The sequence below is a fragment of the Larimichthys crocea genome, chromosome XXIII (assembly GCF_000972845.2).
Source record: "Larimichthys crocea isolate SSNF chromosome XXIII, L_crocea_2.0, whole genome shotgun sequence".
NCBI lineage: Eukaryota > Metazoa > Chordata > Actinopteri > Sciaenidae > Larimichthys > Larimichthys crocea.
The window spans coordinates 10,023,394-10,046,860 of record NC_040033.1 but is presented as its reverse complement, the minus strand read 5'-3'; the positions used below and the strand labels follow the sequence as shown (position 1 = coordinate 10,046,860).

The window sequence follows — 23,467 nt, the reverse complement described above, 5'->3', positions numbered from 1 at the left end:
GTTGTCATGAACAGGGAAATTAGCTATAGAGACCAAAACTGATTTTCGTACCAGGCTGTAAACATGTTTATTTCTGCTGTCAAGTGGGACATTTTAACATAGGGGCTTATGGAGATTGACTTGTTCTGTAGCCAGCCTCTAGTGGACGCTTGAGGAACTGCAGTTTTTTGGCACTTCACTTCACAGCCACAGAGTTTACTGCTTAATTGTGTTCTGCTTTTTCCCCATCAAAGTTTTTAACAGCACTCTCTTGAGGCTGTCATAATGTTGCACACTCTTCTTCTGCATTAATTGCACCTGACCGGAGCTTCACCTACTGCTGAACCAACTCCCTAATATTCTAAACTGGATGGAAACAGGCATAAATGAGCTTTTTCTTTTGGAGATTTGCTGAAAATGATGTGGGAAAAATTGCACCACATTTGGTTGGACACCTGACATCACGACAAAGGAGCAACGAGGGTTACACAATAACCATCTAATTAGTTCCCCTCTCCTACACAGCATCCTCCTTGAACCACATCTCCAGCAGCCTGACGGGCTTGTTAACAAACTGCCTCCTGGGACACGCGGAGTTGTGAATGGGCGGACAGGGGGGCGGGCACAGCCGAACAGCTGCAGCTCTCCTGCTGCTGGAGAGGTAGCGCGCAGAGAAAAGCGCAGTCCGATGGGGCTCGCAGCAGCGATTTAGCGCACCTCGCACATCTGAAAACACACACACTGCCTCGCTTTCTTCACACACACAACTTTTTCAGATTTTACTAAGGAGTTTTGCCAACAGCGAGGAGTGGGAAAACAACTCCAAAACTAAATGGACAGGATGGACGCCTCGCAGCTGTTTATTCTGCTGCTGCTCTCCGGATATCTACCCAAAGTAAGTCGACTGTCCTTTTACTTTAGCGACATATTTTCTTTAATTTTACAAGGAAAACTGTCTTTTATGGTTTGTAGAGAAGAGTCAGATTAGTAACTGGGAGAAAATCAGATTTTATAGACATCAAATCCACTTTTCACTGTGCGCGCAGTAGCGCGACAAACCTTAAATTTACCTGAGTTTGGAAACCATGATCTTGCTTTTTGGGCGCACGAATGGATGTGTGATCTATCTATCTATCTATCTATCTATCTATCTATCTATCTATCTATGGTATCATCTGCTTTCTATACATTTAAATCTAATCTTAAACACTTGAACTTGACAAATCTGGCACTGTAACCACATTTTATTTTGTTTTATTTGAGGATCTCCTCACTTGATTGGGCACATTCGACTCATTTCATCCCTTTGTCTGCAGCCGAGTCAGTGCTTGTGAAGGAGAAGTTTTCTTCAGTAGCTGACACTACTAAAGGAACAGTGTGGGCTTCACCGCCGACACATCATGACAAATCACATGAGAAGTCAGATGAATTCAAATAAGACTGTTCACACTGAGGTCACAGCGCCACAAGTCAGGTGTGCATGCCTTAAAGTCATCAGATTGTCAGTAAATGTGAATTTGCCCATCTTCATCTGCAGTCTGAAGTCAACAGCACGCTGATTTGCTGCTGCTGATTAACATAAAAGCCAGTAAAGATCTGGGTTTCAGAGATAATCTGATAATCAGAAGCCTTTTCAGTGAGTAAATGAAAAAAATCCTGTAAATTCATATCTGGTGAATAAATCTAAGCATGCATAGCTACAATTCACTAAAATATTACTCAGGATGTGCCACTATTACAAGCGATTTTCTCCCATGTGGACATATACAGTACTTTCATGATTATTTATATAATTGTACTATGTATACTATTTCATAGTGCTTTTCTGTGTGTGTGAAGTGTGCACACGAGGGTGCTAGATAGGCTTTTGGGATTTATGTTTGCAATAAAATAAGAATAAAATTAAAAGTCTCTGAGGGATTGAGTTACTTTAAACTGGAGCATCCACCTGGTAACATCACAAAATAATCTGTTGATCTTCTCAAAGCAGCCTTGGAGGATTGATCTTTTTATCAGGCGTGTTAAAAGCATCACCTGCAGTTACGTCTTAGTTTCAGGGATCTTTGAATCTCTAATAAGACTGTCAGAAATGCTCAGCTGCTGTTCCTCTCACTGCACATAACTCCTGACAGGCATTCAGTCGTGCATCTTGTCTCTAGTATGAGTGAAATGTCGGCGATCAGGAATGTCAATGCTGTTTAGGACAATTTCAGAGATCAGAAATCTGATTCTAAGAAGCTTGAGATTTCCGATAATGATTGTCTTTGGGTGTATTCTTTAGCCGTTTGACACTTGGCATGGCTTCTTTTAATACCTGTCAGTGGCATTTTCCCCCCCAGGCAGAATAGACTGTGAAGTGAGCTGTGTGAAAAAGTCTTTCTCCTCACCTCTGACATTTTTCAGATGACTGGCCCACCGGGGACTTTAACAGATCAAACAGATACGTCATCTGTTGACATATTTTAGTGGCTCTTGTGGGCAAAAAGCGTGGAGGACTTCCACAGTCGGTCGTAGGCGGGTTGCTTTACAATAACATACCCTGACATGTTTCATCAATATGTCTAATGAGGGATATGTAGCATGGGGGAGTGCAAAAAAAAAAAAAATCCCACAAAGGGTTAAAAGGTGCTTGTTAGTGGCTGGATCTCACCGTTATAGCTTCAACACAAAGCAGATGAGAGGTTAGGAGATAGGAGAGTGTGGAAAGTTGACAATGGTGCTTCTTTCCAAACATGAATTTTTTCGTTTAAATAAATAATCATGGATTACTCTTTTTTTTATGCCAAGGGTTACATGAGTAGAGCAACCACTCGTGTGTCTGTACATGAAGTAAGCTGCATGATTAGCTTACAATTGACTGGAGGCAGGGGAAAGACTTAAAGGCTTAAAGTTCAAGCTCACTCATATCTTGTTTGTTTGATGTATACTAGCTATCTTATAGGTTGCACCGTTAAAACTTAAATTTCAGTACAGATTTCAGTGTTGCATAACCTAAAGCAGTTGGTAGCAAAGGCGTCGGTCTATGTTAACATAAAGTTAATTTAACAGTTTAAAAGAGGTAAACAAACCTTAATGTTGGTGGTTAACACAGTTATCACTTTGTTTTATGCATTTCTGGGAAAATTAGTAATATGAGTTCATCATGTTATATCAGTTATAGTATTCATGCAGTTTAACATCCAGTGCCCAATCATGCTCCTAGCTAGCATTTGACCGACAGTTGTGAAAACACTATATCCAGTAACTTGGGAACATTAAACATGATCTGAAAACTACCCAGAAATAATGGTGACAGAGGGATTAACACCCTCAAAAAGATCCTCTCAGCCAAAGGCATCCGGCTTTGAAGTAAAGGTAAAGGGCCTTGAAAGCCTGAAAGCTTTTGAAAAGTCCTGAATCAGACCCCATGGCACTGATAACAGTATTAAGGAGGACGGAAATCGCTCTCCGGGGACTGAGATTGTGAAAATGTGGCCCCGAGATGGACTAATATGATGTCCGAATGTGTAAAAAAAACAACAATCAGTGGGTGTAGGGGTGAGCGGCTTTGTCTTCAGTTTGCCTCCGGAGGCGTCTCAGGTTTATTTCTTGCAAAGCAATAAACTTTACTGCCTAAACTCTGCTTCTGCTCAGAGGACCTCTATAACCTTTTCAAACTTTTCACCATTACTGTAGCTACAGCTGTCATCTTGGACCTTTTGAAACTTCCATTGCTCTTCACTTCGCTGTAGTTATGTGTCAGAAAAGAGGTCCAGATTTATGACTCTGGTCCTGACATGGACTCCCAACACATTAGTAGCTGAATGTGTATTTGTAATTTGAAGTATTGTTTTACTTTTGTTAGATTTAGTTTAAATTCTTTGTTTGCATCATTATTAAACAGCATTTTTATCAATGTTCAGGACAGTCATATTCATATAATCTCTTTCTCCCTTTACTCTAAAGCAAGCTAACACCAGTTTTGATCTGTTGGTTTAGTACCTGGCAGTTACTTGGGGTAAATATTTAACAGCTCTCTTCGTCAAGTATTTTTTTTACAAACTGTTTTAAGTTACTAAAGTGTAAATCTCCACTCCACAGTATATGTTATAACAAGGCTTTAACTCACAGAACTGCACTGCAAGCTACTGGGAAACAAAGCCTGGAGAGAAATAGTTCCAACACATACAACTCGCTGCCTGTTTGTGCACAGATTAAACGAACATATAACATGTCAATTAGTGAGTTTCATAGGCAATGGTATGCATGTTTCTTTTAAACTTTGGACTCTTTAAGTTAAATTAATAGACTTCTGGATCTAGCTTTGTGTTGATCTTTTCATCTAACTCTTTTACAAGCACATTTCACCAAACTATTCACATTAGTAAGATGCCATTAGCACAATTTTGCTCAGTATTGCTGCACAGACTGACGCCAGCTCCAGCAGCTTTTCAGCATGAGTTTAAAAGAATGCTTCTCGTGTTCATGTATTCGGTTGGGAAAGCGTTTCATCTTTAAATTAATGCACACACTTTTTTTTACCAGCCAATCAACCCCCAAGTGAAACAACAGGATGCGAAGGCTGGAGAGGTATATGCATGATGTAGATGTTGCTCTCCAGTGAAGTGTAGGATGAGGATAAACACATTACTCTGCATTAGGTGGCCACACACAGACACAAGTTTCTCCTTTCATTTTTCCGCTCGGCGGTCTTTGTTCTTTATTTGATGGTTATCTTGTACTCGAACGAGGCGAGGCTGGCGGCCGATTGAAATGACAACAATCAGTGCAAACTTGAAGCAACAGCCTGGCAGTCCTCAGTGATGAGCCCTGTGCTAACAAACGATCGAAGCTGGCAGATATTTATGTGATGTTTTGCTCATGGAGACACTGTGTATGTTTGCATCCCTAAGACTTTGCAGAGGTCCATTTATCATCTGCATAGTTTGAGTTTGGCATTTTGATTCATTGCCCACTACAGCAGTCTTCATGGCTGGTCAGAGTATAAATATTACAGCTAAGTTTTCAACTTTTCTTACTGGCAGGCATTTAATACTTGTCCTCAGCATTTTGAGCTCGGGTATAAATCACTGCCAGGGCTCTTCCTCTTGTCTCTTGTATCTTCTTAGATTAGGAAATGTACATCAAATTCAGCCACTACCATAAATCACTCTGAACTCCGCCGATTATTTTTGTTATCATTGCTCTCCCTCTTTGTGTATTCGGGCTCTGTTCACAATATACAGGGTTATACACAAACTAATAAAGTACCTCCATGAAATGAGGAGAGCTTGATCCCAGCAGCCTACACTATGCACATATCCCAGTATCTTGTCTTTTCTCCCCCCTGATGAGGGACTTTGTTCCCATTTTTCTACTGTTTATGCAGCATTAATGGTTAACATCAGGTTTGTTGCCACTGGTTTACATTTCCCTGCTGAAGTCAGAGGAAACAAAAATAACACACTTCTTCCATGTGAAATTAAACTGAAAATCTGGGTCATTAGCTATATGTCTTTATGTTAGGAGAAGACCTACATCCAATGCCTTAGCTTTAAGGTTTTATTAATTCAGATATTTCAGTAGAAAAAGGTGCATGAGCAGCTCTTTTTCACAGCAGACATTTGGACTTGTAGTAAGGAAAGCACAGGTGCTAATAATAGTAATGATGACACCATTCTCAGCAATCCGTGACACCGCGACAGTGAGTCAGCATGCACAATAGCAGGAACCTACAGCTCAAGCAGCTAAATCGAACTAAGCCGTTAATTTCATTGGTTACAAACATGCTTTTCCTCCTGTGACTCAAAATGTCTTTAGGAGAAGAGCCTTTTTAGTTTTTATGGCTACAAGTGGGCAGTAGAGCAGCATTTTTTTCCTTTATATGGTTGATACTGTATGGCTGGCCTGTTGGCTAACTTTTGCTTATTTTTACATCCAGTAATCACAAAGTTTAAAAAAACAACAACACTCCCACTCACTGTCTAACTTTGCAATATTTTGTTGCTAGATAAGGCAAATGGTGTGTTATAATCATAGACAGTATAAATGCTGACAATATGGACGTTGCATCTGTGGAGGTTTCTGAAGAGCCGCATGTGAACCTCAGATTTTGTGGCCGTCCTGCCTCTGCTGCCTCCCGTCTAATCCAAAAAGAAAGAAAAGATGCGGATCATTGGCGGACCCATCAGCCATCTGTAATGGCACCCACCTGCCAATCAAAGCAGTTATGCTGTTTAAATTATACATAACTTTAAACCTTAATATACTTTGGACGAGTGAGTTCTATAAAAATTCATCCTCAGTACAGTTGTCATGAATGTGGAAATTAGCTATAGAGGTAAAAATAGTTTTTTGTACCACGCTATAAACATGTTTATTTCTGCTGTGAAGTTGGACATTTTAACATAGGGGCTTATGTTGACTGACTCGTTCTGTAACCAGCCTCAAGTGGACATTCGAGGAAATGCAGTTTTTGGTACTTCCACGTTGGTTTCAATTCATGAGGTTGCCACTCGGCGACAATGAGAAGTCATCTTAGGTAGGGAGTCACTGTATGTCTGCAACCAATCACTATCTCCATGCGCAATCATAAGGCATCAATAACAATCATTAATGATTAACAATTAACAATTAATTAACAATCATTGACTTCTACCCTATCAAGACTGCATTCATTAATTAAAGTAGGTGCCTGTATTCCAGGGTCTCAGAAGTAATTGCAGTAAAAAAAAGAAGTTTAATTTGTGGATGAATCTAACATAGCATGTAGAAAAAGCCAAGCCCAACAATGAATTTTATTAGAAAACCTCTACAATACTAAATACAATCTATAAATGCAATAGACAGCCTCAAGAAATTAATGCAGCATCACTGCATACATTTTTACGAGGACACAATCAATAGGTCACGCTGGTAAATGATCCTGATAATATATGCACAAGTCCAAGACTGTGTGGAGGTGGACAAGTTCGCATTAGTCTTTAGTAAAAGAGACAAGCAGGATAAATATATAGGAAATATATACAGAAAATATTCAACATAAGGGATCATGATATGTGATATAAGAGGATCAAACTAGTAAGACTCCAACTAGTAAGAACATGGCGTGTTCGATACCACAGAGATGTAATTAAGAATCATGTGGGCGTCATTAAAATGCACACCTATGGGATAATGGATGGTCATCTGTTTAAGATCCAAAGAAACGATTGGAATAGCACCAAAACGTTGCAAATTTGTTTTATTACAAGTTAGTCCCCCATTTATTTTATTACGGTCCATAAACAGCTTCACATGTAGGTTTGCTTTGAACCTTGTTTACATCTCACTACTTTGTAGGGTGTCTCTGAATTAGAGAATCCGGTGGGGTCGGCACAGTTACATATAGATATATTTATATTGTCCCTTTAATAATAATAATTCAATATTATCATTTATCAACTCTGAGTGGAATCATACCGTGATTATATTATGACCAGATTAGCTGTCCAACATTGTTCACGAACACACAACTTTCTTTAGAACGCTGTTCTGAGCAAAAATAGAATAGAAATACAGATCTTAAAACTAGATCTTGATCTGGTGCTCCTCTACATAATAATACACAACCTTAATATAACTGCAGTGCAAACTCCCTCAAATCTAATCTGCAATTCAATTTCCAAAAAACCCAGTGCACCTTGATCAGTTAGAATAATCCAGCCTTGGATGATATGATCAAATATTTTGTAACAAAAAGAGCTAGGTGCTGTTTTTGTTTTGCGTGTGTGAATTTTTGGAATATATAATACATAATAATGTCACACAGCGCAATGAAACATACGTAATTTTGATTATTTTATATAAGATTTTGCATACATTTGACATATTATAGTGTATACTGATCAAAACAGTAGTTTGTACTTCATTAATTACTCTTAGATAATGTAACATTAGCTGTACAGTGCTGATATTGCACACATATAAAACTGACTGACAGATCAGGTTGTGCAGGGTGTAGAATATTAGATTCTGTGTTTTAAGTTCACTGTGATAACAAAGTATTACCTTCCCCTCTGAGGGGCTTTTTGATTCAAATCCTCTCTTAAGTGCACTATTGTTACATTCCCCCGACAACCAATTTCTTGCTAAGCAAAAATAAGGTTAAGAAAGGGTCTGACCAACATGAGACTTCCTCCTTCGTCCAAGTTGCTCTGTACAGATAATGTTTGCGGTCTAATCTCCTGCCTCCTGGCCAGTGCTGCTACTATTACTTCAGGACATGTTGGATTTTCTGCTGTAATCGGTCGCAGGCGAAAACTCCTGCGAGCAAAGTCCTGTGGGTTGTGACAGTGTCAGGATGACCTCATCCATGAGGAGAGGGAGGGAGTGACTGCGTGGAGAAGTAACTAACATAGAGTTATTACACTGTGTTGCAATTTTTTTATTTTCCATGACCTCCGAGGTGGCTGTTGCCCTTACTGCACTGTTATCATGATGCGTACAAGTCGGCAGGAGCTCAATTGGCTGTATTTAATAAAAGTAGCTACCATAGAGCTGCAGTCATGTTATAGGAAATCAGTCATTTTAACCTTGAGGCAAATCTTTAAAGCCCCTGTGTGTCCCCTCCAGACATTAATTTAAATTCCTAATTAATTCAAATTCAATGAATTTGCACTTACAAATGTTTAATTACTTGATACAAGATGTCGAGAAGTCCGTTCATATTGTATGTGCACTGCAGGTTTCCAGTTTCCACATCAAGCTTGTGTTTCAAGTTTCATACTGGACTGAATGTTTGGCTTCAAGAAACAGTGAGACAAACAGATTTTTGAGTGGAAAAAATGACAAGAAACCTCTTTTCGTAGTATCAAAACAATGAAGAGACATACTGGAATAAACGACCAATCCTTCAACAAAATGTTTTGGTGCCTAACAAAACCAAAGATTAGTCATAGAGGTGGCAGATCTGCAAAGAGTGAATAATATTTGGAATATGTAATAGTTTGGGACCGCAAAGACAAACAATGATAACAGAATCATTTTCTCCAAACTAAACAGAATAAGTCAACATCCACATACATCTTTCCACTTTGTGGCTTTAACTGGACCATCAGAAACAACAACAAAAAAAAGACTTTTAACGTTTGATGAATGTGTTTTTGAATCAGATTTGATCTGAAACAACTCACGTCGAGTTCTTCGGTTTTTTACCAAAATCCTCTAATCACATTAATGTTGACTGCGTGACGGTGCTGGAATCGAGCACGGATCATATTTTCTGCTAATGTGTTTGCGTGCTCTTAAATATTCCTGCATAAATAGATATCACATAACACACCGGGCCTGGTAGATGTTGTGTACTGACTCCTTGTTTAAATGATGAACACGGGGCACCTCTGAGTTTATTCTGCTTCATTACACTGAGTCATTACACTACTATGCATATGCTCAACAAGGCTGTGAGAAAGCACAGATGCGTTGCTCTGAGAGGTGTTCCTTTTTTCATCAGGTGAACAGGGAGCTCGACCCTACACTAAACGGGGAATTTGGAGATGATTAGCGAGGATCATTTCATGTTCAACAGCACCCATGAGGTACACCCCTCATGAAACAAACATCTATGAGGTCCAATTATAGCACATGAGCTGTGCAATTTTAAATACGTTGTGCAGCATCACTCCTCTCATCCTGACCTTTACTGCCTTGAGTCTTGTAAGCGTTGAAGCTTTGGCAACAGGGAGCATGGTTGAAGCTCTTCCCTGGGAGTTCATGAGTACACTTCATTCCTCTCTTTCTCTCTTCATCTCCACTGACCTTCTCAAGCTCCTTGCTGCTTGCCTTACACATTTTCATTGACCTACCAGCTCTCCGCCAGCGGCTGTCAGCTCACATTTTTCAGCATTTGTCGTCACAGATGAACAATCGCAGTAGATTACTCAGCGGCTGCCGTCTCCACTTCCTAATCCATTTGCATGATAGCATCTATTTACCAGGCAAGAAGGAGCTCTGTTTGGATTTCAGACATAGAGAACATTTCTGTGTATTTATTGTATAATTAGCCTGAGGTTCATTCTAATTAAAAAAAAAACATACTGTAGCGTGACCAAATGCGATTTAGGAAAATGTTTACTAAAATATTTACTTGCAGATATTCACTGAGATGTAACCTGTGTGCCAGCCTCAGCCTCAATGAATGAATATGAATAATGTCGGCGGCGACTAATCGCAGTGTGATGTACGTTGACTCTTTTTTGCCTCTTCCACAGGTGTTATCGCTGCAGATGTGTGACGTGGTGAATGAGATCGAGCTGGAGAAAGAGCGCTGCGAGAATAGCACCTTTGGGAACATCACTTCAGGTTATTCTTGCAAACATATTTTCCCCTTTCTCTCTCTCTGTCTCTCTCACACACTGTTTAGGGTGTGCAGGAGGCTATTCGGAGGAAATGGGAAACAGCATGAGTAAGTAAATAGAGAGGTGTGGGAGTTTATAGTTAAAACACTATTGTAGCTGGCAGAGTTTTCCCAGACACATACAGAAGTTGAGTGATCCTGACTTTAGCTCCAATAACTCTTTGAATCACTTCTCAGTTCAAGGTACAAAGCAAAGATTTAAGATTTCTTCAGTGTCAAAGAAAGGGGAAGCCGGAGTCCACAGTGCTAACCATTGCACTGCCGTGCCGCCTGCATACCATTATGGTGTCATCATTTTTGAGCACTTCATTTTAGTGTAATGCATAAAGTTTACCCAAAGTCAGCTGGGATAGGCTCCAGTCCCACCAGGACCCTGATAAGGATAAGCGGTTACAGATAATGGATCGATGTTATAAAGTTGCCTTTCCAATAGCAAACACTATACTACAAGCGTATGCTTGTCCTGTCAGATGTAATCTTTTCCCCATGCCACAAATATAGTAGATAAGAAGTGATTCTGAACGCAGCCCTTCTGCAAATCCCTGCAAAAAGCGCCACCCAACCTCCGTCTGAACTGAGACCTGATCAGCCAGAATAACTCTAATAAGTCATGATGGGACTTTTACCCAATGCTGCCACTCAAAGTCATAAAAACATTGTTATTTGACACCCGTTTGCTCACTCAATGTGTCTGCAGGAGTAAGTGAATATATAATGTCCAACCTCTACTCTGAATGAGCATGCCTCAGTAATACGGTCAAGGCCATAGGACAGAATATGAATACAGAGCTAGGCCACTAGACAGAAAAATATATAATATCCATGCCCTTCAACATGTGCACCCATTACGACTAAAATTAGTTTCTACCCTCGCCCAATGGAGTTTCTGCTTTGTCCTCTTTCCTATGACTTTAAGAACACAGTGAAAAAGTCATCTCATCTATAAGTTCTGGTCTGTTTTTAATGAAATAAATAAATAAAATCACTCCACAAACTGCATACTGCATTAAGTTAAAATATATGAACCATGTGGTGGAAACAGCTTTGCTCCTTATCTCTGCAATGACCCTCATTTCTCCACTTCCTATCTGCTTCCTCTACAGGAAGGTAGTGAAAGCTGCTCTCAGAGGTCACATCCCTAATAAATGAATTAGCAGTGTGTGCATTCGTGAGAGAGACCATATGTTCACAGCCTATGGTTATGCAACATATTAAACATAGAGATTGTCCAGCGCTGAAACAGAACAGGCGTAAAATGAATATCTCTTGACGGTTTGTGTATTCTGGTGTGCGGCGCTGATGTACAAAATGAGCTAAAGATGTCCTGCAGAAGCTGTCAACATAGAAAAGTTTGTAACTGTGCTTCCGTTGAGTTTTTGAACTGTCTCGGAAATTGTTCATTGCTTGTGTTTTTGTTATTTCACACAGTTAGAGGTCTATTAATGGTGCTGTTGACCCACAGGGCGCTCTTATAGTGAAAGGTCGCAACTTTCATTTCAAATATATAAAAAGAAAATGCAATAAACTGTACAAAACAGCTGCAGCTGACTATCTGACAGCTTGGCCTGTGTTCATGCTTTTGTATGTCATACTGAAACAACAAGTGATTTCTCTTTTATGCCGAATGCTAGTGGAATCTCAAGGAAGGAAAGCTCAACTACAATATGATTAAAGAGTAAGAGACAAACTTCATCCTCCTTTGTTTTTCATTTGTGCCTAAAAGTGAAAAAAAACCCACGTTTTTACACTTTACTGAGTTGTAAAACTGTCACGTTTCAGCTCAGGAAGCAGATGCAAATGCACGAAAAGTAACTTAATAGCTTAGGGATGAAAAAAACAACTAAAGGCGGCTGAAAAAACAAACAGTTGAAAAGAAATCCAAGATAAACCAGGAGTCCAACAGAAATCCAATAAATAAAATCCAGGACTGAGAAAAGAAACAGGAGCAGGAACACAGCGGGGTAAGCACAGAGACAGAACAAAGGGCAGAGGAACTAATACAGGACAACAAAACCGCACAATCTGACAAAGGACACAAGAAACACAGAAACTAAATACACAAGACAGACAGCTAGACACAGGTGAAACTGATGAGGAACGGGTAGAACCATGGAAGCATGATAGATAAGATATGAATGACTAAATGTGACTAAAAAGTGGATTTATGTACCAAAATGCAGAATAATAAAGCACCGTATCTATCTATAGTAACGTTTCTGTCCTCTCAACTTGATTTGATCTTGAATTTGAATTGCACCATGTGGTCACTGCACGGGATTGATTGTGTCACGGGTGTCATGTTAATCACATGATTCAATATATTAACTGTGATGTGCGTGTGCGTCTGTCACACTATGAGTGACGTTAATGGTATTGTCTCCTGCTGGCAGGTTGCCAAGGCATGTGGGACATCATCGCCTGTTGGCCATCAGCCAGCGTTGGAGAGGTGGTTACGATAACCTGCCCCACTTACTTCAGTTACTTCAGTGACCAGCACAGAGGTAAATACAGCTTCTTTTAAATTATATTTTCCATGTTTTAGGTTTAGTTTCTATGTTTGGAAATATAATTTCTATATATTTGTAATTTAATCATATTGTATTAGTGGAATAATTAATTCAACTGTCAAAACAGGCACACATTAGCACATTTAGAGATCTGCATCTTCATTCACTTTTTTCCAGCTGTGAGTATTTTGATATTTAAAAGTGTATTTGCATACAGTCAAGCCTTTGGGTAGATACTGAAGATGAAATGTGTTGCCTGCATGCAAATGGACATTTAAAGTCATCAAACTGGTGGTTTCACCATCACCTCCTGAGGACAGCAGACATGATTAGAAACCCTGCAGAAAGCCCAAGGCAAACAACTCGCAGGAAAAATGCATATTGATTCATGAGCCTCATAAAGAACATGACATCACATATCAGGACTTTCTCCCTGTTATTTCATTTTCACTGTCTTCAAACAGCTTACAGACAGATGCTATGGAAAAAAAAGTGTAGACCCTGTGAACTGGCTGTTTTTAAATAGATATTGGGGCTTCTCCAGGTACCTCTAACCCTGGATAGAAGTTAATCCATGTGACTGTAAACAATAGGCAGTGTTTACACGAGCCAAATGAAAGACCATACTTAAATTGTGCATGTACACTCAGACACAGATTATAGTCAGGGTCTAAGAAAACAAGGAGGAATCCAGCTGATCCTTTAACCTTTGTCTTGGAAGAAGCACAGAGAAAGCGGGTCAACAGGATACACCAAACAGAGATAAGAAAAAGAAACATCACCAAATTTTTATGATTTTTGAATCGCTCCTCATCTCTGTACCCGGAGAAGTTCTTGATAACTTGTCTGTTACTTGATTTATTTTCCTCCTGACCCATTTTTAGATTCTTTTTATGGTTCTCACTCCAAAGTGAGACCTCAAATTTGTTTTTTACGCAGTACAAGACCAACATTATTTTATATGGTTCTTTCACATTAATCCAATGTTTAAATAAGTATAGTAACAATAAAAAAAAATAGGTCTGTGCCTCTTAGTTTTCTTAGTTATTCTGATGTTCCCCTTTCTGTCAAAACCTCCTATCACTGCTTGATGCTCTCACTTTGTCAAACTCCTCAGCCGCCTGCAGATTCTTTGAGTTTTTCAAAGTTGCTCTCAATACCTGCACCGTCAAAACTTTTGCTCCCTCGCCTGCCTGATAAAAAAAAAAATATATATTTTCAACAACAGCCTCCATTCTTCACTGTGTAGCCTTCAAGATTGAAAGAAAAAATTACACGGACATTGTCACCCCCAGTCTTTTTAAACGGCGAGTCGACTTGGTGTCACAGCAGATGACGTCTTTTATATTCATGCAAATGTGTTTTTGACAACGGTGAGGATCCTTTACGTCCTTCAAGATGAAAGAACACTGTTGCTAGGTTACTCATAAATGGACATTTCCTTCGATTAAATTGTGAATTATGTACTCATAAATGGACATTTCCTTCGATTAAATTGTGAATTATGTTTCTTATACTTGTGTAAGTAACTAATCTATAGTTCTTAATGAATTTGGTGTCTGTGCTGCCTTCACATGAAGCTGGGTTGTATTTTTTTTCACAGGAAGTTTAGTGTGTGATAACATTAATTGGCTGTTATGCTGATGTCGTCTCGCTATGATCATAAGTACTGTAATAATAACAAACTCGTGAACAAACTGATAAAAATAAAAAATACCAATTTCTACCAGCAAAGGTTGCTTTAGGGAACCATGGGCTCTGATAGATGGCAGCATGTGGCATCCGGTGAACTCCCTACCTGGACAGACTCTGTAGTGGACTCTCATCTTCATTGTATCCTCTTCTTTATCTTACTTTATGTATTCAAATAATCCTGAGATGTATGTGAAGAGAGCGAATAAGCCTTTCAAGACGTGTTCATTCTTTCCTTGAGGCATTACGTCAAAGACTGGTGATTTGTTTAATCTGTATTTAAGTTTGAGAAAAGGTTCAGGGCTGTAATCCGATTTGTTTCTTCTTCAGTCATTCCAATCATCGTTGGAGTTATTTCCTAAAACAAATCCTAATTCTTGTGTCTTTATCCTCTCCTGTTTAAATTATTTTGTTGTAATATTCTCGGTATTAACTGCTTGTTTTTTCTCTGTGTCCTACTGGTCCGTGAAGAGGCCGCAGCACCCATGTTTTCTCTTCAATGGATTCCAGTAGCTGTTTTTTAAAGACCTATATTTACTCTCCTGATAGCATACATCAGAGCTTTTATGTTCCTGTTTGACCCCCAGACCTCTCATTCCCTCCGTCATTACACACCCGGTAGCTTTCTCCAATTTCACAGGGTGACTGCTTACAGTCTTGTGGCTGCTATTCTCTGAAAGAGACCTTCCATCACATCTTAACTTTTACTTTCAGTTCAGTTCATCTAGTTACATGTTAGGATTTTTAAAAATTTTTTATTGTGCTACTCGGATGTTGTCAGACTTTGTGTAGCTCTTTGATCAACATATGTTTTTTAAATGTTTATAGTTTAATGAGGCAGAATGGAGTCAGAGGTAATTACAGCTGTGAATGTGTTTTGGCATGTTTTTACCTTACTGTGAACTTGACTTGAATTGAATATTGGGTTATTACAGTAAATTACACACACACTACAGTGCAGCAGACTGGTGTGTGGTGGTGTAGATCAGCATGAGCAATCGGTTTGGATATTTTCTCTGATGCTGCCTGACTCAAACCTTTCCTTCAGATCCTTTTTCCCCTCCTCTCAGAGTGATTTCAGATCTCTGCTGATGGATATCCATTTCTTCTTTTCAACACCTCTGGGCTATTTTTCCCTTCAGCTTTCTTACCTGCTCCTCTTGAGCTTCTTCGTCTGTGACTGAGCGAGTCGATGCTCATTCTTGCCCCCCGACTGAGAGATGTAATATCCAACTATTTACTATAACTACTGCAGATGGGGCTGATGGGGCTTTTACTTCAGGTAACCAATACTTTATAGATCACTGTGAAATGTATACTGTAAAGATTCAGACCCCCAATGAGATGAATATGACCTAACCTGGGTAGCAATCTTGCAGTTGAAATGGGTATCAGCAGGTTTTTCAGTTTAAAGGGTGGAAGGAGTGAAGTGTCACATTTATTTCTCCCCTCTCTGTGTCCATGTTTTATGTTATGCTGTGCACATCTGTGTTAACATCTGCTACCTTTGACAATTTTATTCAAAGTTTTTTTCCACCTAAAATGTTTCATTAATCCTCATTTACTCCCTGCTACCTTTGTCGCTCCGACTCTAGAGGAACAATTACTTTTAGTCGCCTAAATCTTGGCAGCTATTATTTCTTTTTGTTTCCTAGTTTCACTTTGATCTTACAGTAGAAATGATGAATGCATACTATAAAACACATACAAACTATAAATATGCTGTAATAAACTTTGCTTTAGTGTAGCCCCTGCCTGCCCAACAATTCTTACTGTTACTGTAATTAAGTCGTTTTGTAGTATTTTTTTTTTTAAGCACAAGTATGCATCACATCTAATCCACTTTGCAATTTTGACACACACAGAGCGAAATGCTTCACGCTCCTTTACGTTGCACACCAACTGGGCTGTTGTTCAGCCAGAGCACATCATTTTTTTTAGTTTAATCCGTACAGAGACTGAAGTGAAAAAAACTACAAGTGGTTTTCGGGAGGGTTGGGTTGAGCTTTTGAGGTGCTTGTAGGCAGATTTTGTTTCTTTTTAACAAAGCCACGCTAACCTTTTCCAGTCCTTATGCTAAACTAAACTAACAGGCTTCATATTTATATAGACGTGAGTGCGGTAGCAGTCGAACTGTTGAATCGTTCCTTTACATTTATTTAATGGGATGATTAGGCATTTAGGAGAAACAGTTGGCAGCAGCGTTTTTCTGGGCCCCTTTTCATGCTCTGATCATTCACGACAGTTTTTTACTCCAGCTACAATTTTGGGATTTTTGTATCCCCTCTCCAAAAAAAAAAACAGTACATATTTCGTCGGTGTGAAAAAAACAGGTAAACATCCAGTAAACTTTGAAATATGATCCCTGAGCCACAGGTGCATGCTAATGTGTCTTCTTTTCTTCTTCTTCTTCTTCTGTGATCTCCTCTGTGAGTGTCGCTGCACTCAAACAGGCATTAGCATCTTAGAGAGTCAAAGAGAAAATTAGAGACATGAGGTAATGTGACACATCAGAGATGCACTTTATACCCCACATGTATCGATGGCAGAGTTTAAAGCTTGTGAAGTAAAAATAGTCCATCACGGAGACTGTTTTGGCTTTTCAGTACAATAACTGTTGAATATTCCTTAAAAAATGACCACATGTACGTGATTTGACATTACTAATAAGCAGAACATCACAATTCTTCACTCAACTCTTAAATATGTTTTATTATTTCTCCTCGCATGCTGAATTTCACTTCGATTATCAGGGCTTGAGTTCTTAGTGAACTGAACTGTGATAGTGATTTGAATTTGATATATGTATATCAGTATCAGTGAGCACAACTGATACACGTTTACCACTCTAATATTCATTGTAGATATATCTCAGCATAATAAGCAATTTGGACTTTAATGAGAACCGGTTCTTTGTGAGGTGGAGACATATTTTCATGTAATTGGGAGCCATGAGAGCTTCAAAACATTTGGACGGATATTGAAGCGAACACTCCGTTTTTCCTGTTATTGAAGTAATTTGTTGTCTGATTTCCCTTGCCACAAGAATGAATACACATGAAGTCCTGAGACCTTTATTTCCCACTGAGGCAGAACCAAAATGATAGATGACTGCCCGGGTTTGTCATAAATCATCTAAACAAAATTTTTCTGTGAACTGTGGAACAAATCATGACAGTTTGTTTATTCTGCTTGTCCGGTATGATTTTTTCTTCTGACAGTCGTTAATCATCAAAGAAAAAAAACAAGTACATTAGCATTTATAGTGCAATCAGTCAACTGGGCAACAGTTTTTGATGACACTTCTGAACATTCATGAACATTTTTCGTCCTTTTCAAAGCAGATTTTTCAAAGCATGAAAAGTTAGAAGCAATCGCAAAGCAACGCCCAAATCACAAAAGCAACGGTGGTTTATGCATATAAAAGTGTAGCATTAGTCTTTAAAGGGAAAGACAATCATCCATCCATCCATCCATCCATCCATCCATCCATCCATCCATCCATCCATCCATCCATCCTCTTCCACTTATCCGTAGTTGGGTTGCTGTGTCAACAGGCTTAACAGGGCGTTAAAGACGTCCTCCCCAGCAACACATTCCAGCTCCTCCTATGGGATCCCAAGGCGTTCCCAGGCTAGATGGGCTATATAGTCCCTCCAGCAGGTTCTGGGTCTTCCCCGGGGTCTCTTCCCAGTTGGACGTGCCTGGAACAGCTTCAAAGGGAGGCACCCAGGGGGCATCCTAAACAAATGCTTGAGCTATTTCAGCAGTGCTTCTACTCCGAGCTCGCCCCGGATGTCCGAGCTTCTTACCATATGTCTAAGGCTGAGACCAATCGCCCAGCAGAGGAAACTCTTTTCAGCCACAGCCTCAGTCTTTCTGGTCACTACCCAAACGTAGTGGGACGTAGATGGACTGGAAAATCGAGACCCTTTTCCCCCACAACGGTCCAGTACAACATCCGCAGTACTGCAGACACAAACAGACATTAATCATTGTGTTATATACTATTTATATATAAGAAAAGACATGTTGCATTCGATTTTATTATTTGCAAAGATGGTTGACGCTCAGTACTCAGGCTAGAGTAGAGCAGGTCCTCCAGTCTGCATGTTTACATTTACATTTAGTAATTTAGCTGACGCTTTTATCCAAAGCGACTGGATGCATGTTGAAGTGTACAAAATGTATGTATGAATGGTTAGCTCCCAAAAACTGAGGAGCAGTTGGCATGTTGCCTGGCAGCCAGTGCCATCCGTGTATGAATGCATGTTAACTGGTGAATGAGATATGTAGTGTAGAAGCACTTTGAGAGGTCAGAAGAGAAGAAGAGTTCAGTCTAGTTAACGTTTCTGTTTAGTTCTGTTCCTATTTAATGTAAACATGTTGTCGGCACACAGGAATTTATTATCTTTCTTCTGAAGGTCCAAATGGGCGATTGAGTGATTTAGGACAAAAAATAATAATGAGCAGGTGAAGCCAAATTTTTCAAATTGTTACACACAAACTCTTTGAAACCAGCCATCCTTTTGTCAGACGAGGCGGTGTGGGAAGCAAATGGCATTTTGGATTGAAAATCTCTTTCATACATGCTGAAAGTACAAAAATATTCATGACCTTTTCTGGATATTGAGTTGCGGCTCTCTCTGCACAACCCACATCTTCACATTGATTGACTTCTCTATTTATCTCCCCTTGTTTGTAATTGCTTTAACTTTAATAAGGAAAAATCAGTGATAGCTTTTTACCTTGATTCACCTCATCTCGTCTTTGGTAAAAAGGAACCACAGCCAGTTTGCACACACACAAAAAAAATCCAGTAACTTGACTAAGCTACTTAAAACCATCTTTCAGCAACAGTTAATGTTGCCTCGGCTACAAAGCTGTGATAAAACACTTGCAGACCTACACACATAGGTGCACACACAATAACATATGTGTATTTTGAGAAACAATACATTTGCATATGTTTTCTGCATTACAATGATCAACTATTCATTAGTTCTGTGCCATTTTACAACTAAAGTGGATTTTCTTTTCCTTGCCAGTCCCACTTAGTGTTAAACCACTCAGCCAAGCAGACATCACAGCAATTAATCTTTCATTTTTAAACCCGACTATGGCTGCTCGTCTGTGTGTGATTATACTTTGCATCTAACACAGTTCAGTTCTGAATAATGCTGGAAGTATACAAAAGACAGTAAAGTCACACAGAGATCGGGGTGTGCTGGTGTCAGTTAACTGTGTGAGTGAATTTCTTTTAGAAACCTGCAATAAATTGCTTCAATAATGGAAAAAAATATTGCGTGCAAATACAGCAGGAATTAACCTTCAAACTCAAAGCAAATATAATGAGATGGAAACAGCTCGAGATAAACTCCTCTGGAGAGAAACAGACACGGACTGAAACTGTAGGAAAATCTCTCTAAATCCTCAACTACAAAGACTCTTTCATACATGAACCTCGCCACACCTGAATGCAGCGTCACATCATGAAAAGGGGTTTATGAAAAGCACGGACGAATGATGTCATCCTGCTGCTGGAGAGGAGTTGTTTAATTTGGAGGACTTGTTAAATATTTGTTGAATTTTAGCAGTGTGGCTCGTTTGGTTGAAATATTCATGCTCCCCAGATGATGTATCCTATTGACTGGGGTGACTTGGACTATTATGAAATCTGGTGCAGACATTCACAGTGGTTAGCACTGTCGCCTCACATCAAGAAGGTTCCTGGTTCAAGCCTTGGGGTTCTCTCTGGGTACTCCAGCTTCCCCCTACAGTCCAAACACATGCAATTAACAGGTGAACTGGTGAAATTAGTGACTAAATTGGCCATAGGTGTGCCCTGCCCTTCACTAAGCTGGCGACTTGTCCAGGTGTACCCTGCCTCTAAGTAGCTGGGATAGATGGATGGATAGATGTTCATGTCGCCCTGAGGTCAAATTAATACATTAACTCAACCTCAGGGCGGACAATTTAAATTTGGCGAATACCTGACAAACTTATAACATCTCAATCAGCATCTGTTGCACTTTTTGTTTAGTGCAAATGGGCAAATATTAGCATTCTGACACTCTTGTAACACAATTTCCAACAGAGCTCCAGCAGGTTGATGCCTTTTAGGTGCAACGCCACGTCGCAAACCTTCTTATTTATACCTGAAAACATGCTGTTATCGCTCATGCTTTACTACAGCTAATCAATCATCCACCTCACCTGATTCATGAGGGATTCTGGTGCTATCTGTATCTCTCCGCTCGATATGTTTCGCTCAACATACTGACAGATTCTCCACAGAGATGACCAGGAATGTTTAAAGTCAGCCATGATTGAATGAAAATGCAATTTGCCCCACTTTCCCCAGCCGCTTATTATGAATGACATATAGTGATCTAGACACATCTAGTGAGCAGGAATGTCCTCAAAAGTAAAGTTGTAAATGACAGTTGAAGAAATGTTATCTCAGGTGAGCATGACCCAGCTTGGCGGGGTCATCTTTTTTTCTGCAAATGGCTCAACGCTGTGGCCGATGATTCATGCTCCACTTACACTTTCTTCTGTGACATACAGGAAAATGTCATGACAGCCGCTTGCATCAGGACATGCATCATCCAGGACATTGTCCTGACGAAAACATTCTTCCTGCGTGAGGATTCAGAGATTAAACTGCTGTTGGTGGTAATGGGAGTCTTGGAAGAAGTTGGCTGTCTGTGAGCTCTTTTTCTTCCTCTGTTTGTCTTTGTGAAGAAAAACAAGTCTGCACAAACTGTATCAACAGTACATGGACAAACAGCATCTGTTCATATGAAGACAGTACTGTTAGTGTTGAAATAATGTGTTTGGAAACTGTTTTCTCAGGCTCCATCCCCATTACTTTAACAAAAGTTAAATATATTTCCTGACATTTAAAAAAAAAAAAAGGAAAAGCATCCAGACAAAAGCATCTCTCTTTCTTTGTTGATACCACAGTAAAAAAAACAAAAAAAAAAAACGCCTCATCACATCCTAAAAACATCTGAAAGTAGAGATCATATCACCCCCTAAATTTATCTGTGGTTCCTTGATCCAAAGTTTATCTGCATGTAGATTTAAATCTGATATTACAGTAACAGATAAGAAAGCTTTGAATATCTTGGTGTTGTACAACAGTGAAAAATAGTTAGAGATATTTATTTTTTTCAAAATATTTAAATAATGTTTTAATTTGTTCAACAGAACAAGACACAAGTAAAAAGAGTATAATTATATCTAAAAAATAACCGTAAATCCCATAAATCTTTAGTTTTTGCGATTATATTGTTAATTTTGTGAAGAGTTGATGTGATTATTAAATGTTTAAAATACCATGCTACAATGCTCCTGTGTTGCTTTTTAAAGATCAGATGTCAGAAAGGAGCCACAACCTCAAAAAGCACAGTCTCCTTTAGTTTTAAGCCTGAATCAATGAATAAGAAACAAACCCCTCAGAGATTTTCTGGTATTATAAGTCTGCAGTACATCTCTAGTGTAGGCAGGAGCCCCACCAGGCAGAGCTCTGTAAGATATCACCTTGAATTGGATTCTGAGTTTGATGGGGAGCGGCTGAAAAGAAATCAAAATCAGTGAGACCTTTTAGCAGGCTTGGTCAAAAGCAGCATTTTGGTGCGCTTGTAACCGATCCAAGGACGCTTCGCTGAGGAAGGTGAAGTTCCAATAATTCTAATAGTCGAGACAGGACGAGATAAAAGCTTCTTGAATAGGCCAGAGTTGTTCCTCAACTGGAAAAAATAGAAACAAATCAAACACTTGACAGAGTCTGAATCTACCTTGGGAATTTAACAGAAGACTGGGTTGAACAGAACTTGTGTTTCGTTTTTTTTCTAGTTATCTAAAACTAAATTAGATAAGATGTAAAGCTGAATATCATCTGTGTATCTTATTCTGTAATGTATCTTATTCTATACTCTTAATCTGTCTGAGGTGAAATACATACAGGTCAGCAGAACAGGTCCAAGGACCGAACCTTGAGGTTGACTCAACAAAAGCAATTGAAAAAGCACTGCGGATTATTAAAAGATGTGCTGAGCTTCAACAGTAAGAAAACTCACACTTCATATAGATATCATATCATTTGAGACTCTTTCTGAGTGCAAACGATGGGAACCAGACTAATATGTGTCAAAGACATCATGTTGCCTGGTACGTAGCAAAAGATATTGCAGTTCATATATATAAAAGGTATGTTTGAAGTAGTTTTTTATAATTCATACAAGTGTATTAAACTATTCGTGAAATGGCCTTGAGTCAAGGTGGAGCCACTCTGCTTTCAGGTGCTTTTCTGTCCTTCCCTTTGCTTCCCCATCCTGCAATATTCTGCAGTGCAGCAATAAATCTGTTAAAAAGACTGGAAGTGTACCACCCTGACTACAAATGAGTCCATAGGCCGGAAAGATGACTTCACTTCATTCAGGATATTCAGAAGGATTCAGTCTATGCCTTCTTACAGTACCACTTTTAAAACCCCTCTGGTGAGAGCGGCTTAATGAGACTGATGCAGGGAGTGTTTGACTGTCTGTGTGTGTGTGTGTGTGTGTGTAGCAAACCTACAGAGAGTGTATTTGGTTAATAGAGGAATGGATTGAGGGTGAAATAAGAGAGAAAATAAAGGAGAATTCATCCCATCATCCCAGCATGATGCTCAAATACAGCCACATCAGTGACGAAATAAAACCTTTTCCTAGCTGAGCAGGATTTCTAGATACCAACCTCCTGCTGCACATGCTTTCCTCCACAGCTCAGTGCCTGCATATGATAACGCTTGGACATAATTGACTAAGTTTACATGCACAAAGCAAGTTGGCTTTGGTCACATTTTGGTCAAGGTCTCATTTGGGTTAAGCTGTTTACATGAACCTTCAATGCCCCCCCAAAAAAT

General features: G+C 39.4%; 1 protein-coding gene across 1 annotated transcript in view; it reads left to right on the top strand.

Annotated features, from left to right (window-relative positions):
* Positions 1-501: 501 nt before the first annotated feature.
* vipr1b (vasoactive intestinal peptide receptor 1b) overlaps positions 502-23,467 on the top strand; it is a 48,153-nt gene continuing 25,187 nt past the window's right edge. Inside the window, exons 1-3 of the mRNA XM_010753044.3 lie at positions 502-874; positions 10,209-10,299; positions 12,745-12,855. Of these exons, the coding sequence (XP_010751346.2) occupies positions 812-874; positions 10,209-10,299; positions 12,745-12,855 (265 nt within the window). The 5' untranslated portion in view covers positions 502-811. The remainder of the gene's footprint in view (positions 875-10,208; positions 10,300-12,744; positions 12,856-23,467) is intronic.